At 34.0% G+C, this 20,199-nt stretch overlaps 3 protein-coding genes across 5 annotated transcripts in view; 2 read left to right on the top strand and 1 right to left on the bottom strand.

Annotated features, from left to right (window-relative positions):
• Positions 1–9,219, bottom strand: part of LOC143922902 (kelch-like protein 12) — a 34,969-nt gene extending 25,750 nt beyond the window's left edge. The window contains exon 1 of the mRNA XM_077446300.1: positions 9,061–9,219. The gene's annotated coding sequence lies outside the window, so the exon portion shown is untranslated. The remainder of the gene's footprint in view (positions 1–9,060) is intronic.
• On the top strand, positions 8,855–17,975 carry LOC143922907 (tetratricopeptide repeat protein 37-like). 3 transcript variants are annotated; one of them, XM_077446316.1, is made up of 4 exons: positions 8,855–9,243; positions 9,614–9,949; positions 11,039–11,561; positions 16,604–17,974. In XM_077446316.1, exons 3-4 carry the CDS (start codon positions 11,046–11,048, stop codon positions 16,724–16,726), a joined length of 639 nt encoding a protein of 212 aa, XP_077302442.1. In that variant the 5' UTR covers positions 8,855–9,243; positions 9,614–9,949; positions 11,039–11,045; the 3' UTR covers positions 16,727–17,974. The 3 variants fall into 3 exon arrangements, 2 of the variants coding, with proteins under 2 accessions (XP_077302442.1, XP_077302443.1); XM_077446317.1 differs by having other exon boundaries at positions 11,039–11,520; positions 16,604–17,971; XR_013261662.1 differs by lacking the exon at positions 11,039–11,561 and having other exon boundaries at positions 16,604–17,975.
• LOC143922599 (uncharacterized) lies at positions 11,633–15,294 on the top strand. The gene is made up of 2 exons (XM_077445913.1): positions 11,633–14,512; positions 15,261–15,294. Exons 1-2 carry the CDS (start codon positions 11,646–11,648, stop codon positions 15,292–15,294), a joined length of 2,901 nt encoding a protein of 966 aa, XP_077302039.1. The 5' UTR covers positions 11,633–11,645.
• Positions 17,976–20,199: the final 2,224 nt, after the last annotated feature.

The following is a 20,199-nucleotide window of genomic DNA, read 5'->3' as shown; positions in this document are numbered from 1 at the left end:
AGGCCGGTTCATCAATGGTGGAATAGCTCAATCTTGATCGGATCTTCATGCAAATACATACAGCCCGGCTGCAGAGAAAGCCCTCTCAGCTTCCACACTTGTTAGACGAACAATTATTAAATAATTATGTATACACGAATTGCAAGTATTTGCCACGAATATTTTCGGATTCAAAATAGGCTGACCGTCGCGAACAATTTTATTGTAATATGTGGTGCATTTTTACTTTATGTGGTACATTTTTATCTATGTACGTAGTAACAATAGATGAAGTTTTGTGATCATGCTAAAATTCGAACTCGAGATTTTGACTGATTCGAACTCAGAATCGATTACTGATCACGTTTTAATGATCTAGAAAAAATGTGTGTGTGTGTCTGTGTATTTTGGAGATTTTTTCAACACCGTTAGTCCTATCAAACCGAAACTTAGTATCGGTTACTGAAATTCTTATCGACATTAGGTAAATTTTTTTCAAATTTTTAAGTTGACCGGAAATGGTACCTCCCCTTATAGGTATCCTCTTTTTTTTAAGTTTATGAATTCGATTTTCTCCCAAACTACTAACTGAATCGGACTGAATTTTGTTTACATGTACTAGAAATAATAATTTTTATAATTTTATATTTTTTAAATATTTTTATCTGAACCGGAAGTAGTACTTTTACTCTAGAGAATCGAGGTTTTTTATTTTTTTCTCAAAAGCCTTTTGATTTATCGAACTGAAATTTCATATCGATCAGTTTAAGCTCAATACCAAGTTATGTATAAAATTTGGTAAGCGTCCGTCGACCGGAAGTGGCAGTTTTCTCTTGTTCGATTTTTCTTCCACTATTTTTTTCGACCCCTTAAACATGTGTGGTCTTCATAAAAAAAATGCAAGTATAATTCTTGTATCAATGAAATTAAAATAAAAAAAAATCATTAAATTTAATAAACCGGAAGTGGGATTTTTTCCCTTCCGGAAGCATCCGGAAGGAAGGTCAAAAATGTTGTCGCCTGGATCCTGGCCACACCCCTGAACGTATTAAGCTGAAAATTTATATTTATATTCTTTATGTACTAACTTAGCTTTGGTAACGTTTTGGTTAGAATTCGTAAACCGAAAGTAGTATTTTTTTTAAAAACAATATTTCATTATTTTTTCATTATTTTATTTTGATCTTTTAAATTATTTTAAGCGTCTTGATATATATTGTGTATAATAAAGATAGTGATTTTAAATAAAAATAAAAAATAAAATCACCAAATTTAATGAACCGGAAGTGGGATTTTCTCCTTTTAGAAAGGTCAAAAATGTTGTCGCCTGGATCCTGTCCACACCCCTGAACGTATTAAGCTGAAAATTTATATTTGTGTTGTTTATGTACTAACTTTGATTTGGTAACGTTTTGGTCAGAATTCATAAACCGGAAGTAGTATTTTTTTTTAAAACAATATTTCATTATTTTATTTTGCCCTTTTAAATTATTTTATCCTCTTGATATTAAATGTGTATAATAATTATACTGATTTTAAATAATTAAAAAAATTTGAACAAAATCCGCCAACCGGAAGTAGAAATTTTGTCTTGTGCAAGTATTTGCATATATTTGCGCTCAATTTGTATCGCTATCATAGTTATTAGTTCAATATCGAATTTTTTTATTAGTTTTTTCACTATTTTTACTACTCTTTTCACCTTTTGTCACTACTTATAAAAAGTGATAAAAAGATTTTTTTCGATCATTATAATATTTCTCTTATTACAGAGAAATTATAATATTTCTTTGATCGTAAATGCGTATCGTAGTAGGTCAAAACATGGTAAGTCAAGTACTTCCTGTATATGATTGTTGATGATCTAATTTTGGCTCAATCTCTTAAATGTATTTAAATTGTGTATGTTTTGATTTAACTTTCTGTATTTAATTTTAATTTTAATATTAATAATTATAATTATAATTTTGATATTTTATTTTATTTTACATCAATCAATCATGCACACTCGCCTAACAGATTGCTCCAGCGACGACTGTGCTAAACAGATTAAGACAAAAAGATTATATGATTAAAGAATATATGAATTACACAATAAAGTATAGATAAAGTAAAAAAGAGAAACAAAATATACATATATACACGCGTACATACATACATATAAACTCACATGTAATCACAGTTCTAGCCAGAGGAGTGTGAAAAGGGGGACGATGGCGGGTCCATATCAAACCCTCCGGAGCATGAAGGCCCAACTCAGCCAGAATAGACGGACAGGAGATAAAGCCTCTAAATATGGAAAACAAGAACATGATGAGGGCAACACTCCTCCTGTGTCCAAGATAAGTGTAGCTGACCATACCCATGACGAATTGTAAAGGAAATAAATATGGGTAAATCGTAAATCCCATATTGCTCCTTATAAAGCAGCCGAAGAAAGCGTCTTTGGATAACTTCGAGTTTGTTAGATAGAGATATGGTTGAAGGAATCCAGATCTTAAAGGCGTATTCCAAGATATTCCTACCTAGAGCATTGTACAGCAGCCTCAGAACAGTGGGATTATGCAAGTGTCGAGAATTATGAAAAAAAAGGAGAATTACGACCAACACACAGAGTCGATGTGATCAGATTGAAAATAGTTCCAAATGTACCTGCAGATGATCTCGAAGACCTTAGCAGGACTAGACAAGAGGGAGATAGAACTATAATTTCGTATATAAGATTTGTCACCCCCCCCCCCCTTATATATACATAGGAACATTCCGGGTACACTTCCATAACGTTGGAGAGGAACAGGATTTAAGTGACATATTGAAAACATGTAATAAGGGCTGTATCATGGAACTGGAGCAACCCTTTAGTATGAAGTCCGGGATCATTTCAGGACTACAAGAGCGCAAGGGTTTCAGTTTGGCAAAACCAAACTCAAAATCCGCGGTGTTAATTGAGTAAATAGACTAGGACGAGGAAAAGGAAAGTACGTAATTGGTAGGAAAACAGTCATGATCAGGTACCCCATCATTCCTCTGAACAAACTGTGAGCAAAAATAGTCAGCGAAAGCCTCAGAAATCTCACCATGACCGACAAAATTAATATTTCTGTCATCATACATGTTGACGGAAATAAATTTTGTATTAATAGAGTATTGCTTCGACTCATTGCGTCGAAGCAATACTTCTAATGTGTACTATAAGAGTCGAAACAGGCATATAGTACACATTAAAAGGCCTGAAGCTCATCATCAACCTGACCAGAATTATAAAGTGCACTCCAATCGGCAGATAACAAAATATTGTTGAGATCATTAAAACAGACATCTCTAAAAATCCATCCAACATCCACATCCATATCAACAACTGAAGATAATTCATATACACGAGAGGAAAAATTAACGCCACAAACAATAACAAAGTTTAACGGAGGATGATAGGGGTCAGATGCAACCAGCTCGACAACATTAGTAACCGGGGAGAAGCATCAAAAAAATTAATTACCAAAATATAATCAAGTACATATATGATCAAAATTGTTAGATATTGTGTTGATTTGAATTAGATTATAAAAATGTATGAGTAATTCAATATATATATGAGAATTTGTTGTTAATGGCAAACAGGACACCAATACCGCGAGAGACACGGTCACGCCTAAAAACAGAGCGATTAGAATTGAATAATTCGTCATCCCTAATAGAAGAGTGAAGCCAGATCTCAGTGAGGGCAATGAAATCGAAATCGTTAACAGCAATGGTATTAGAAAATGTAGAGGTTTTAGTACATTAACCTTTAGTACGTGTTTTTTAACCTTTCTGTTGGAAAGGGACAAAGTGCGCTCGGTGAGTCGCAAGGAAATTTTGTGAACACGACAGGCGTGTCGTTAGCACCCATTGGGTTAATGTGTACGCACCATAATACAGGAAGTGTACAGGAAGTGATCGTCTGGCGATCGGAAATTGGCCAGTCGGTCACCCAGCGATTTTAAAACTGCAATGCGATTCTTAATTATAATTATAAATGTAAAACTTGTAATTATAAATGTAAAACATAATTGAAATCAATTATGTTTACATTCAAAGTTGCTTAAGTTTTAATACCGAAATACCGTCTTTTTTCGTCTTCGTCTTTTCAAAACCGGTATTTTGGTAAGAATGTGGAAAACAATAAAAACATTGATTTCAAGTAAGATTGAGCCAGGAATTGAAGAATTAGACATACAATGTAGATGGAATTGCGTATAGTGATAAAGTAATTATGGCAGATAGTTTAAATGCGTTTTTTACTTTATCTATGTACGTAGTAACAATAGATGAAGTACAAATAATAGTTTTTATAACCTCATATTTTTTAAATATTTCTATCTGAACCGGAAGTAGTACTTTTACTCTAGAGAATCGAAGTTTTTTATGTTTTTTTCAGAAACCTTTTGGTTTATTGAACTGAAATTTCATATCTAGAAGTTTAAGTTTAATACCAAGTTAATTATAAAATTTAGTTAGCATCCGTCAACCGGAAGTAGCAGTTTACTCTTGTTCGATTTTTGTTCCACTATTTTTTTCGACCCCTTAAACATGTGTGTTCGTCACAAAAAAATTCAAGTATAATTCTTGTTGCAATTTGATGACAATGAAAAAAAATTATTAAATTTTATAAACCGGAAGTGGGATTTTTTTCACTTAGAAAGGTTGAAAATGTTGTGCCCACTACTCTGTCCACACCCCTGAACGTATGAAGCTGAAAATTTATATTTCTATCCTTTATGTACTAACTTAGAGCTGGTAGGGTTTTGGTCAGAATTCGTAAACCGGAAGTAGTATTTTTTTTAAAAACAATATTTCATTATTTTATTTTGACCTTTTAAATTGTTTTAAGCTTCTTGATATTTAATGTGTATAATAAAAATAGTGATTTTAAGTAAAAATAAAAAAAAAAATTACTTAATTTAATGAACCGGAAGTGGGATTTTTTTCCTCGTGGAAAGGTCAAAAATGTTGTGCCCACTACTCTGTCCGCACCCCTGAACGTATTAAGCTGAAAATTTATATTTCTATCCTTTATGTACTAACTTAGAGCTGGAAGGGTTTTGGTCAGAATTTGTAAACCGGAAGTAGTATTTTTTTTTAAAACAATATTTCATTATTTTATTTTGACCTTTAAAATTATTTTTATTTTCTTGATATTTAATGAGTATAATACTGATTATACTCATTAAATATCATAAACTAAAATTACAAATTGAGCGCAAATGTATGGAAACTTGCACAAAACAAAAGATCTACTTCCGGTTATCAGATTTTGTTCAAATTTTTTTTATTACTAAAAATCACTATCAGTATCATACTCATTAAATATCAAGAAAATAAAAATAATTTTAAAGGTCAAAATAAAACAACATTTTTGACCTTTCTAAAAGGAGAAAATCCCACTTCCGGTTCATTTAATTTGGTGATTTTATTTTTTATTTTTATTTAAAATCACTATCTTTATTATACACAATAAATATCACGACGCTTAAAATAATTTAAAAGGTCAAAATAAAATAATGAAAAAATAATGAAATATTGTTTTAAAAAAAAATACTACTTCCGGTTTACGAATTCTGACCAAAACCCTACCAGCTCTAAGTTAGTACATAAAGGATAGAAATATAAATTTTCAGCTTAATACGTTCAGGGGTGCGGACAGAGTAGTGGGCACAACATTTTTGACCTTTATACGAGGAAAAAAATCCCACTTCCGGTTCATTAAATTAAGTAATTTTTTTTTAATTTTACTTAAAATTACTATTTTTATTATACACAATAAATATCAAGAAGCTTAAAACAAATTTAAAAGGTCAAAATAAAATAATGAAATATTGTTTTAAAAAAAAATACTACTTCCGGTTAACAAATTCTGACCAAAACCCTACCAGCTCTAAGTTAGTACATAAAAGATAGAAATATAAATTTTTAGCTTAATACGTTCAGGGGTGTGGACAAAGTAGTGGGCACAACATTTTCAACCTTGAAAAAAATCCCACTTCCGGTTTATAAAATTTAATGACTTTTTTTTATTTTCATCACATTGCTACAAGAATTATACTTGAATTTTTTGTGACGAACACACATGTTAAAGGGGTCGAAAAAAATAGTGGAAGAAAAATCGAACAAGAGTAAACTGCCACTTCCGGTTGACAGATACTTACTAAATTTTATATATAACTTGGTATTAAGCTTAAACTTTTAGATATGAAATTTCAGTTCAATAAACCAAAAGGTTTCTGAGAAAAACATAAAAAACCTCGATTCTCTAGAGTAAAAGTACTACTTTCGGTTCAGAAAAAAATATTTAAAAAATATAAGGTTATAAAAATAATTATTTCTATCATATTTAAAAAAAATTCAGTCTGATTCAGTTAGTGGTTTTGGAGGTAATTGAATTCAAAAACTTAAAAAAAAGAGGACACCTATAAGGGGAGGCACCATTTCCGGTCAACTTAAAAATTTGAAAAAAAATAACGACGTGTCGATAAGAATTTCATTAACCGATACTAAGTTTCAGTTCGATAGGACTAACGGTGTTAAAAATATCCCCAAAATACACACCCACACAGACACACACACAGACACACACACACACACACACACACACACACACACACACACACACACACACACACACACACACATTTTTTCTAGATCATGAAAACGTGATCAGTGATCGATTCTGAGTTCGAATCAGTCAAAATCTCGAGTTCGAATTTTCGCATGATCACAAAACTTCATCTATTGTTACTACGTACATAGATAAAGTAATAATGAACAATCAGGAGCAAAGTGACAGAAAGAAAATGAAAAGTTTCGAATTTATTCTCCTACTCGTGCTTCTTGAAAAATGAAAAAAATTCGTGCTTAAAAGAAAATAAACCTTGTAAAAATAAAGAAGGTCGACAGTGTTCATAATTTGGCAAAGCTCTTCATTTGTAATTTTTATACTTTAAATTCGTCATTTCAATCATCTTGTTCCTCACGCTTCCGGTAACTGTAGTCACTACGGAGCTCTAGTTCACAAATTGAAACTTATTAAAAATTACTTAAGGTCAACTATGCCACAACATCGACTAAAAGGATTAGCAATGATTAGTATTAAATTTCAACAAAATAGTCGTGTTTGCCAATGAAAAGTCCAGAAAAAAACGTTTTTCTACGTAAAAAAGGTATGAATTATTAATTTGCTGTAAGGAAATAATATGAATATATGGGGGGGGGGGGGCTTAAAATATTTTGCGGGGGGGCGCCTGGAATTCACGCTACGCCACTGGCATTAGCATTTTTTTGGTGAATGTGTAGGCGGGGTACATGTGTGTTGACCGTATCCCGGCCTAACGAGACACTGTTGTGCTAGTTTTATAAAGTTTTATTGTTTGCCTATGGTTGTACAAAGGTATTATATTTGTGTGCAAAAGTATGTCGTTCAGCGGTCTCTGGATATGGTAGAGTGTCGCTGGCTCGGCATTCAGCTATGTTCTGAAGGTCTCTGGATGCGGCAGTGTGTTGCTGGCTCGTTGTTCGGCTATGTTCGGAAGGTCTCTGGATACGGCAGTGTGTTGCTGGCTCGTCCGGCTGGTTGATCTTCCAAGTCCGCGTAGTGTAGTGGTGGCTGGTCAGGAGCTGTATGTTGACTGGTCTGCTGCTGTGTGTCGACGCTTGCTGCTGTGGGTCGACTGGTCTGTTGCTGTGTGTCGACGCTTGCTGCTGAGGGTCGACTGGCGTTGTTTGGGTTGTACCTCCTTTTATAGTGTTTCTGGAATCACCTGATCGATGGTGGTGGTTTGTTGATGCGTAAGCGAGGAATGCACTTTTGTCGAGGCGTAGAATTTTCTGGAATGATTAATGGAAGTGGTTGTTGATGCGTAAGCGCATGTGGTTGTTGATGCGTGAACGAGGAATGCACTTTTGTCGAGGCGTAGAATTTTCTGGAATGATTGGCGCCGTTCCGCTCGATGTAGTTTAATGGTGGCGGCGTGTTTCGACCGTTTTGGTTCCACTCGACTGGTAGGGGCGTTCCGCTTGAGTTTAATATAATGGTTGCAGGTGTGCGACGTCTGGTTTTCGGGAATGTATTCTGCGTCGCAGTAACTGCTTTGATGAATGTGAATTGCAGTCGTGGGACACGACTGCAATTGCAGTCGTGTCCCACGAGCATACAAAAAATGACTGCAATTGCAGTCGTGTCCACCAAAGTGTTAAAAGTCAACAAAACTGTTCAAAAATTCTTATAGCTATAATAATCTTCTTATGGAAGATACTGTATGTGCAAATAGTCCATCCTTGAAAATAATGTAACACGGATATAAATAAAAAAATTTCATTGTAATGTGGTCACAAAACAAAATTCAATATTGAACCGTACAGACACATTTTTTTGTAGGATTGTATCCCAATCAAATCGAACCGTCGATCCCGACCGAGGATAGATGCCCACGCTCAACCATTGACGTCATCTCGTTTCCAGAACGTTCCACCCTAACATACCAGACGACATTCACACGCCACAATATGGAGAACCAAATCGACCAGATCGGTGACAGAGTCGAGAACGTTCCACCCTAATAAACCAGTCGAAGAACACGTGCACCCATTCCCAGAGAAATCATTGTAATCCATTGAGGCCGTCCACACCAACAATATTACTTATTTACAATATTTTCCATATCCAGTTCCCATATTGCAACCCGTGGTTGCTATTTAAGAACTGATTATGGAAAATATTGTAAGTAATATTGTAGATGTCGACGGCCCCATTGACGTCATCTCGTTTCGAGAAAGTTCCACTGTAACAAATCGCATTATTTGCGCACTTCGTCCAGAAAGCACAGCTGTACAAATAGAATCTGTCTCAAAACAACATGGTGGCTAGTAGGTAATTGGACTATTGCGGTGGTCACAAAGACAACTTTTGCCACGAATACACAATATTTGGAACTCGAGTTCTTGTTAGTACGATGGACTTTTCAGCTGCCAGATGTTCCCAGATTTTAGTGATTTTATGACGGGTAAACACCGATCCGGGTAGGTTGTACATATTTATAAATAGCTCACAGCTCTATTGTGTTTTGACGCCTGCGCTTTCCGTTGAATGTATATTATTGATTATACTTGTCGTGTATGGTGGGTGTTCACAGTGTTACGGCGCGTCGGCGAGAGTGGTTGCCACTGGATTTGTTTGTACCGGCCATTGTTGATATTCTGCAGCGCACTACCTTGTATTCCAACATAGCTGTGGTAAATATACATACATATATATATATATATATATATATATATATATTAAACACTCTTCTGTGCCTTTTGTGTACTTTTATTTCAATTATTGTTATTAGCTTGCGATATTACGACATATTTCGCAATTGCTTTCGAAACAGCTGTTATCCAAACAAATCTTTATTTTTATGTGATTTATCTTTATTTTTATTTTATGATTTCTAAAGTGATGTTTAATTATTTTTACAAGTAGTCTGACGCACAAATTTCACTCGTCAACGGTATGACCTGTGAACAAGAATATACCCAATATTTAATATACGTAACACTGTATACTTTTATGTAAGTATACAGTGAACATTTTTTCTCACAGTGAAATTCTTAATTTCAGGGAGAGAAATTTGGAGGCCAGCCTCAAATCCCCGGGACGTGCTAAAAGAAAAGAAAAGCAAAAAAAATCGTGCAGGTTTCCATAGCAACGGTCGTTCGCGCAACTGCGCAACTGCGCAACTGCGCAATCTCCGTTTGTGGGAGGAGCACTCTGTCTGGCTTTGTCTGGCAAATAATCGATCAGTGCTACCTGGGAATTCTAGAACGCAGCTTCTACGCAGCGACCTTCCCCCGCTCCTTCAAATGGCCTTTCATCTTCTGAGCGCACTTTCAAAATAAACTTCAGAAGCACAACCATTAAGCAGGGGTATTACATCTGTGCGACATCCTTTTGACGGTAATTCAACTTTGATTTTTTACTAATTACACCCATTCGTATACCGAAGATTCTTTAGCCCCGACTGCGTTGGCCTACGATTCTCCTCTTGATTATTAGGCGAAGGAGATCGTATTTTTCGTTCCGCATCACATGTCCCAAGTACTCCAATTTACACTTTTGAGCACTTCGACAAAATTTTCGAGCACTTCGACTTCGGCATTGGTACGACGCGCCATCCATGGGATTCTCAGCATCCCCTTCTGTATGTCCACATCTCATATGACTCTAGTTTCTTGCATGTGGCATCCGTCAGGGTCCAGGTCTCTGTCCCGTACAGGAGGATGCTGAAAACGTAGCATCGTACAAGTCTCAGTCCGAGTGCTTTTACTGAGATCACGTGTGGCCAGGACTTTTTTCAATTTCAAGAATGTAGCTCTCGCTTGCTCCGCTGTAACGCGAATTTCCTTTCCACTTTCACACATTTCACCCGGAGAGCACCCGAGATATCTAAAACCATTCAATCTCTCCACCACGCTGTTATTGATCTGTAAATGAGAGCTGACTGTATTGTGCGCCGACTTGCTGAATATCATCCATTTGGTATTTTTGGTTTTAATCAAATCAAATTCCTTCAAAAGCAAAAATCTCACGCTTCTCATATGTATTTCACAGATGTGAAATATAAGAGGTCTTTTTGATCATTCTCATTTGTGCATGTATTCCGACCGTAGGAAATTTAACCATGTTAAATATTTGCACTTATTTTTATACAGCAAAAGTTGCCTTTAGGAAAGTTATCTTCGTTGAAAATTAATTTCAATCTAGAGTTTATAATCATTCAGGCTTTGCCAGCAAAGGTAGAAATATTCTTAATCACTTACATATATACAAAAATTGAAAAGTGGAGTTTTCAATTACGGCTACTACTCGGGTAATAATTTTTAAAGGCCGTCTGACTGTAGAAGCAACAATCATCATACAATACTTTCAATCCTTGGCTGATCACTTGGACAGGTGAAAGCTTGAGGAAAAAAGCAATTTAGAGTTCTAAGATAGATATTTTTGTGTCTATTCCATACTTAAAATAATAATATTATTTTTTTTTAGACCAATCATGAGTAACTCGAAGAATCTTAGAAAATCCGCCAAAAACGCCATAAGACGTGGCGATTTCTCCACAGCTGTGGAGAAATGCGAAGCCGCGTTGAAATCCCAGCAGGATAATTATAATGCGTTGGTCTTACTCGGCGTAGCTCTGCGTGAGGATAAAAAAGCTGAAAGTATTTTCAAAAGAGCGATCGAGTTGGAGGGCGATAATGTGGTGGCATATCAAAAATTGGTGAAATATTACGAAAGCAAAGACACCAGTGATTGCTCAAAGTCACTGATGAAATTGTATTATCGTATGAGCAAACTATCCGGCGAGAATGAGGCGGATGCCTTGGATAAAATGTATACAATAGCTTTAAAACTGGATGACTACAACGTGTGTGGAAGTATAATAAACGATTTGATTTGCCAAGAGCGTGACAGTAAGAGACGGGACCGGCTGGTGTTGTTGCTTGCTAAAATTCTCACATATACTAGCGGTACACACAATATTGATGTGCTAACATTATTCGAAAAGGTTGTAAGTATCTACAAAAGAGCATTTAATGAGTTGTTTTACATCGAGTACTTTAAATGCATTCTTAAGATCAGAGGTTACAAGGCGATGTATAAAAAGTTTTGGAAATTTCGTGGTAAATCGATTGTTTTGAAGGAATGGTTTTGTGAAATTTTTTCCAAGGCTTATATTCTAAATTTGGATAAAAAGTTTGATCTTCCGAAAGTCGAATCTTTGGTTAAAGATGTTGACAGTGCTATGCCGAAATCGGAATATGGAAGGATTGCGTTGGTTGTGCTAATGTTGGTGAATGGTAAACAGTACGATGCATATAAGAGCACTTGTGATATTTTGAGAGTTAACAAGAGAAATAGACTTGTAAAAATGTTGCGAGCGATTTGTTGTATCGAACTGGGCCGGTTCTGTGAAGCTGAAAAGGCTATGGAGGCGTTCGTTGACGATCCCGATATCAATACGGCTGTCAGTGCGAAACGAATTATGCTAATTGCCAAGTCATCTCAACTGGATAAAACAAAATGTCTGGAAGGGATTAAAATGTACGACGATTTGGATTCGTGGTGCACGGGCGAAAAAGAAGATATTGGAATGTTTCACGCTTACATGTACTTGGAGATGTACGAAAAGGCTGAATATTATCTTGAAATGTTAGCCAATTCACCGGTGCATTCGTCTCTTCATGTCAAATTGCTGGTGAATACTGGAAAAAGAGACGAGGCGGTCAATGTCATGGTACATAAAAAAAATAATCGCCTTTGTAAAATTCAACTGTCTGCCTACTATTTGAGTATTAAGGAATATCAAAGTTCCTTGAGGAGTTTATTAGAATTGACTACTGCTGATTCTAATAACCATGAGGTTTTCCTACACCTTGGCGATTTTTACACTTTTTCCGGAAAGAGTTTTGAGAGCGCAAAGAGGTGCTACATTAAAGCGTTCGAACTGAATCCAGAATGTTCTATCGCTGGGAAGAATCTAAGTCGTACTTATATCGACTTGAAAGAGTGGTATCCTAATTCAGTATTTTTGCAGTCGTTGATTGACCAGAGTGCAGACTTTGCACATGATCTACACTGGCCTTGGATGCACCTCGGCATTCACTATGCTGCTATGGGACATTGGGATATTGCTATTCGCAACTATTGCACGTACTTACGGTTGTGTCCTTTGGATTCCGACGGATGGGAAGCCATAGCCGAAGCTTACTATCAACGAGGCTCATACACGACTGCCATGAGGTGGTACAAGAAGGCCTTACACCTGAACCCGTTGAATACGTTTTGCATTGTCCAAATCGGAAGCATACAATGCCTCTTGGGATACTATCGCGACGCTCTCGCCACCTTCGCCACCGTCGAAGACAAGACTTACTTGCCTGCAATAAGAGGCCTCGGCGAAGTCAAAATATGCGTCGCCAATGAGATGCTCTCCAAAAACCTATTCGGTCTTTGCCGAGACAACGCACAGGAGGCCATTGATTTGGTTTCACCCGCCATCTTACAACATACCAAATTGACTTGCTTGAAAAAAATCTTGTGCGATGCCATAAAAGTCATATCGAAACTACCACCCAAGTTCAACTGGTTGAAGTATAGCAGCGGCGAGGAGGCAAGTCTGAAATTATACAAAGGTAATGATATTCTAAAGCTGGCCATTTCGAGCATAGCCAGTATCGAACAGGTCCCGTTCGAGGACGACTGCTATTTCAATCATGAGCTCGCTGCCGCTCATCTGTCCCTGTACGACCATTCTGGAATTATTGCAAATCTTAAATCATCCTTCGAAAGTATTATCAAGTGTTTGGAAATAAACAAGACCAGGTGGCAGCATTGGAACTTGTTTGGGGTAATTTGCATGGCCAAAGATATCGACAAACGTCACTACGCGCAACATGCTTTCGTCAAGGGCTTGCAATTGGATCCAGGAAACGCCATGATATGGAGTAACTTGGGTGTGCTCTATCTGATAGCCGGCATGCGGGACATGGCGGACAAAGCGTTTACCCGAGCGCAAGAAACCGATCCTTCTTATATGCAGGGCTGGATTGGGAAAGCCCTCAACGCTGAGCCGGTGGGGCATAATGTCGCCATGGACCTGTTCAGGCACTCTGGCCAGTTAGGTTTTAATGAGAGCAGTTTCGGCTATACCCACTGGTTAGCCAGCACTAAGAACAAACCAAACGGTGACGGTTCGTCCACTAGCAAAATGCTAGCTGTGGCAGGATCGGCCGATTTAATGGAATGGTACGATGAGTCGAAAGCCAAAACCTCCTCCTCCTCCTCCTCCTCCTCCCCCTCCTGCTCCTCCTCCCCCTCCTCCTCCTCCTCCCCCCCCTCCTCCTCCTCCTCCTCCTCCCGAAGAATCAAAAAATCCAAAAGATCCAAAAAAAGCCGTCAAAATGTGCAAGGATTGATGTCTGAAAAAATTGAATGCATCAGCGATACGCTCAAAGTCTTCCGAGAGGCTCTCAATTGCGTCACTACGAGTGGAAGAAACGAGGTTCTTTATAATCTCGGAAAAATTCATTCGAACAAAGGCATTACATGGGTCAATAATGCTGACGAGGCATTCTTATATCCTATGGCGATGAATCACTATGAATGCGGCGAGTATCAAAAGGCTTATGACATTTATCGCAAAATTTTCCTATCCACCAAAGATAAGACTAAGAAGCTCAATGTCTTGATCGCTATGGCTAAAGTCGCGTTCAAGTCCAACGACTATGAAAAAGCGCAAGAAATATTGGTCCAATGCTGTCAAGAAAGCGACGATACATTTACTGTGAACGCTGTGTTGGCATTGAGTGCGTCTTATTTACTGCAGTGTGACATGGACAAAGCACAAACTCCTACCTGGGAACAAACTGACAATTGGGACCAGATCACTCCATGCAAACAAACGAGAATGCATAGCGATAGTTCCGAAGATGCGATCCAAGCGATGTTGGATATAAACAGGTATACTCAACATGATCGTTGAGAAGTGTCTCAGTTTCAAAAACGCCGACCGGAATGTAAGATATCTCAAGGTGGCTAGTCTCTCATACCTGGCTAGTGGGAACTTGAACTTGGCTGCTGCACTTAATACTCAACTCGCAGATACTGATCATCACTAATTTCCTGATGATCAATTCAATCCAATTTGCCAAAGAATATACATACATACTATACTGCTCATAATTTACTCACTTAATTTATATTGATAAAGCATGCTTATATAAATGTCAATCTCATCTTTTGATAAAAATTTAATCATATATATATATACATATATATATATATATATATATATATATATATATATATATATATATATATATATATATATATATATATATATATATATATATATATATATATATATATATATATATATATATATATATATATTATATATATATATATATATATATATATTTATATATATATTTATATATATATATATATATATATATATATATATATATATATATATATATATATATATATATATATATATATATATATATATATATATATATATATATATATATATATATATATATATATATATATATATATATATATATATATATATATATATATATATATATATATATATATACACACATACACATAATAAATGTCTACAATATTAATTTATATAATAAATGTCTACATTATCATAATTGATATCATATGTATATCAAAATTGATGTTATTTTAGCCAATATTCAAATACGCTCCACAAGGAGTCATAATAAATGTTGTAGATGATAGTTTTCACAGCTTAAATAGAACATCTAATATATAATTTCAGCAATCTCTGCAAAAAAAAAATTATTGTTTTTTTTGCATCATACTTTTTTGATAAATTTTATAGATTTATAGTTTTAATGTTTAATTTTTTGTACATTTTATATCGTTTTTATATTTTTGAAATGCAACAACCCTTACAATGAATAATGTGTATATATAAATATATATATATATATATATATATATATATATATATATATATATATATATATATATATATATATATATATATATATATATATATATATATATATATATATATATATGTATATATATACACATAATAAATGTCTACAATATTAATTTATATAATATAATAAATGTCTAAAATATTAATTTATATAATAAATGTCTACATTATCATAATTGATATCATATGTATATCAAAATTGATGTTATTTTAGCTAATATTCAAATACGCTCCACAAGGAGTCATAATAAATGTTTTAGATGATAGTTTTCACAGCTTAAATAGAACATCTAATCTATAATTTCAGCAATCTCTGCAAAAAAAATTTTTTATTATGTTTTTTTTACATCGTATTTTTTTGATAAATTTTATGGATTTATAGTTTTAATGTTTAATTTTTTGTACATCATTTTATATCGTTTTTATATTTTTGAAATGCAACAACCCTTCCAATGAATAATTTTTACAAAACTTTGTTTTAACATTCAAGAGCTAATCGATTGATTTTGTTTGAGCTTCTTTTTTTTACACGACTACATGAAATATATCACCCAGATAGTACATAGTTTGGTGTACTATGTATGTATGTGTATGTAAATGTTTATGGGACCTATAACCTATGTATTATAAGTTTATTATATAATACATATATTGATATTTTTTTTTTTATGTGACATTACTTGATGATTTATCAAGTTTATGTTACTGTTTTCTTGTATACCAAATTTAAATTATATTGTTAAGAAACAAAAAAATTATATTGATAATAATTTGTTTATTTATGGATCATATAAATATAACAAAAAAGTGAAATGAATGATTTTATTTATTATTATAAAATACATATGTATGTACTTAATTATATAATGGTGTATTCAAAGTAAAAATCGTTTTAATATAAACTGATATCAATTTCCTAATAAGTTAAAATATGTGGAAATTTAGAAATCAGTAACCATTTTCTACACTTTTCCAAAATGATCCCTGTTTTCAAAAACTCCACTACTAAATCCATAAAGTATGAGGTGGCGTCTTACGCTCAAAGAATCCTTGCATTTCAGGTAGAGACGAAATTCACATGGCGCCAAATCCTGGCTGTACCGAGGATGGTCCAATATCTCTCACCGAACCATGTGCAAACGTTCTACCGTTTTTTTGAGCAGATAATCAATTGGCAGAATTGACTAGACACAGTGAACGAAAAATAGCATCTGAGGCATCATAGACAAGCTAAGACACGATCCCGACCAGGTTGCATTCTAAAGCGTCAACTCGCATTGCTAATATGTACTTTTATGCAAATGGTTATTATTAAAAAAAATTACTCTTATAATGTATGTATGTATATTATGACAGGGGAATTGCATCATCGCTATTCAATTCCTTCGCCCTCCGATTGCGCAACCTTCATACTCTATTCCACTTGACCTTCCTTGTTTACTACATACTCCTTTGAGCACATGATTTTATGTTTTGCTTTTTTGCGATTGCCATGACTTTTCTGACGACCTACACTACGGTTTTCCTCTATCTCTGCCTCTGCGACCCATTTTAATCAAAATCAAAAATGTATTCTACATACATATGTGTCTATTCAATTTAATATATCTTTCATCCATACTGCACATTGAATTTGGAAGGAGTTCAAAACATTAATTTGCGAATGTAAGTAAAAAAAAAAACAACAACAAAAATTAATAATAATGAACATTATAATGATTTGTCAACATATGATATATTTAATTTAAAATGCATTTTCCATATTATGTATGTCGCTGCTCATTTAAGCGCTTCCCGTACACTAATCAATTACCATTTTCCAGATATTATTTCAATATCTTAAATAAATATAACACATTGACACTAGCACAAAATTGCGCCGCGTGCGAAATAAAAAATTAATTAAAAACCTTATAAAAACACATCACATTCTGTATTTTGTTATTAAATTTATCTGAAAAAGCACTAATTTGCAAAATCGTATTTAAATAAATATGTACTTGTAAAGAATATCTACATATATCTGACAAATGAATTCGTCGCTAAGTCTTTATGAGAATTTCCAGAATTTTGTCCGACTACAAATGGCCGATAATCGATTAAGAATATTTGTAAGTATGTATGTATGTACATACATATAATACATCCTCAATCGAATCTTGTTTTGTTTTAATAACCAAATTAATTTTCCAATAAAATACAGTGTTTGTTAAACTACAATCACATATTACATACATTTGTTATTTGTTTGATTATTTTTTATTTATCCATTTATAAAATCAACCGAGAGCTATCGATTGTGGAACACTGATCAATAGTTACTGTATTTTTTTGACACAGTTTACATATTAATATTTTAGCAATTGCTAATACTTTTAATATAACATAAATTGAGTGTGCACAAATCCAAATAAAAAAACTTGATTTGCCTTGTTTTGGTTTGTAAAATCGGTTCTAGTTAGATTTTTAGTTAAGAGGGCTGTCCATACAAACCTATTACACTTCTCCCTTCCTCAATTATGCCACTAGACAAATTATTTTTTAATATGCTATGGGTATCCACCATTGGGATGCATCTATCGTTTTATTTTTTTGATTAGCTATTTTTTATAGGAGCACCTATAAAATCGCCTCTTTTTTACACCCACGAAAAGAGTCCAGCGTGCTTATTTAACGGTCGATTTTAAAAATAATACGCGCATACTTGCACAGAAAATATCTTTCTCATATTGATGATGATTTTTTTTTTAAATTAGTCAATATATATATATATATTTATCGCATTCACTCAATATATATATATATATATATATATATATCGAAGAAAGGAACGGCAACAAAATTAAGATTTCGGATGTACAGCCCTCTTAATATCTGGTTCATGAATAAATTTTCCCATGCACTATTATAATTGGTTATTAAAAAAATTCGCACAGATAGTGCTGTGATCTGTGCCCAGGGGCGAATATTATTACTTACCCCCCCCCCCCTATTTTCTATGTTTACAGGTTTAAATAAAAAGTAAGTAGGTACATTAATAGTGTATGAATTTCATAGGGTAGGTTTAATTAACCTATTTTATACAACAGAATTTTTGAAGTGAGAAAAAATATTCCCACTGTCTTTATGCTATAAATTGCAAATATAAAACAAAAAAAAATTTAATAGGGTAACCAGCCCTTATACAAAAAATTTTTGAAGTGAGAAAAAAATTGTCCATCATCTTTGTGCTATAAATTATTGCAAAATTTAAAATATGATAATTTTTTGACTAGGGTAACTTGCCTTTTTATACAACAAAATTTTTGAAGTGAGAAAAAAGTCCTAAACATATTCCCATCCTCTTTATGCTATAAATTATTGCAAAATTTAAAATACTATATAATTTTTTGGAATCATCGAGGTAATTGTTTATTTCTAAAGGATTTATTTATTTTTGTTATTTTTAAAGTCATACATGCATAGCAAGGAATAAACAATGCTAAAATGTTTAATACAAAACGACCACCCAATTATTGTAGTAATAAAAAGAACCCTCTCATTGTTTTCAAGGCATCAACTTTTCTTCGATTGGCTTTAGATACAGTAGTATGTATATTTACATACAAATGTAGTTCCAGGATAAAATCATATTGGAAGATGGCATAAAATCTTAAAATCATGTCAAGCTTGGAGCAAATATATATTGTAGCGGCTCTACGACATGGACGAGCTTTGGCCATGTTGCTCGCTGCTGAACTACTTATTTCCCAACCGGTACCGGAGTGTACAACACTCCGTCATTTCATTCCCTTACACCACCATAGTTTCTATTCAACGTGTTAAAGCTTGAGCTTAGACCACATCAGGCGGCACTGCACTCAGCGACGCAGCGCGGCTAAATATTGTTTGAATGAAATTGTATGAGATAGAACCAGAGAAATGTTATAATAATAGAAATGTTATAATATATTGTTGTCAAGTGACGATTGTCCACAGACATTCCTAAATAATTTTAGCATTAGTCGTATTTGGTGCTTGGTGGTCGACATATGTCCGATAAAAACTTCTCTGGGCAAGTGCATCGTTAAAAATTGCACGATGCATTCAAAAACACACAATAAAAATTCGGGTGTGACCAACCCATGACTTTATCTATGTATTTGAGGAATATAAGAAGGTTACAAAACAAAATTCGATATTGAACTAATGACTATGATAGCGATACAAATTGAGCGCAAATGTATGGAAACTTGCACAAGACAAAAGTTCTACTTCCGGTTGTCAGATTTTGTTCAAATTTTTTTTATTACTAAAAATCACTATAAGTACTATACTCATTAAACATCAAGAATATAAAAATTATTTAAAAGGTCAAAATAAAATAATGAAATATTGTTTTAAAAAAAAAATACTACTTCCGGTTTACGAATTCTGACCAAAACCCTACCAGCTCTAAGTAAGTATATAAAGAATAGAAATATAAATTTTCAGCTTAATACGTTCAGGGGTGTGGACAGAGTAGTGGGCACAACATTTTTGACCTTTCTACGAGGAAAAAAAAATCCACTTCCGGTTTATTAAATTTAATATATATTTTTTATTTTCATCACATTGATACAAGAATTATACTTGAATTTTTTCGTGACGAGCACACATGTTTAAGGGGTCGATAATT

The sequence above is a fragment of the Arctopsyche grandis genome, chromosome 2 (assembly GCF_051622035.1).
Source record: "Arctopsyche grandis isolate Sample6627 chromosome 2, ASM5162203v2, whole genome shotgun sequence".
Taxonomy (NCBI): Eukaryota; Metazoa; Arthropoda; class Insecta; order Trichoptera; family Hydropsychidae; genus Arctopsyche; species Arctopsyche grandis.
The sequence above is the reverse complement of the archived record's forward strand: the minus strand, read 5'-3'. Positions and strand labels throughout refer to the sequence as shown.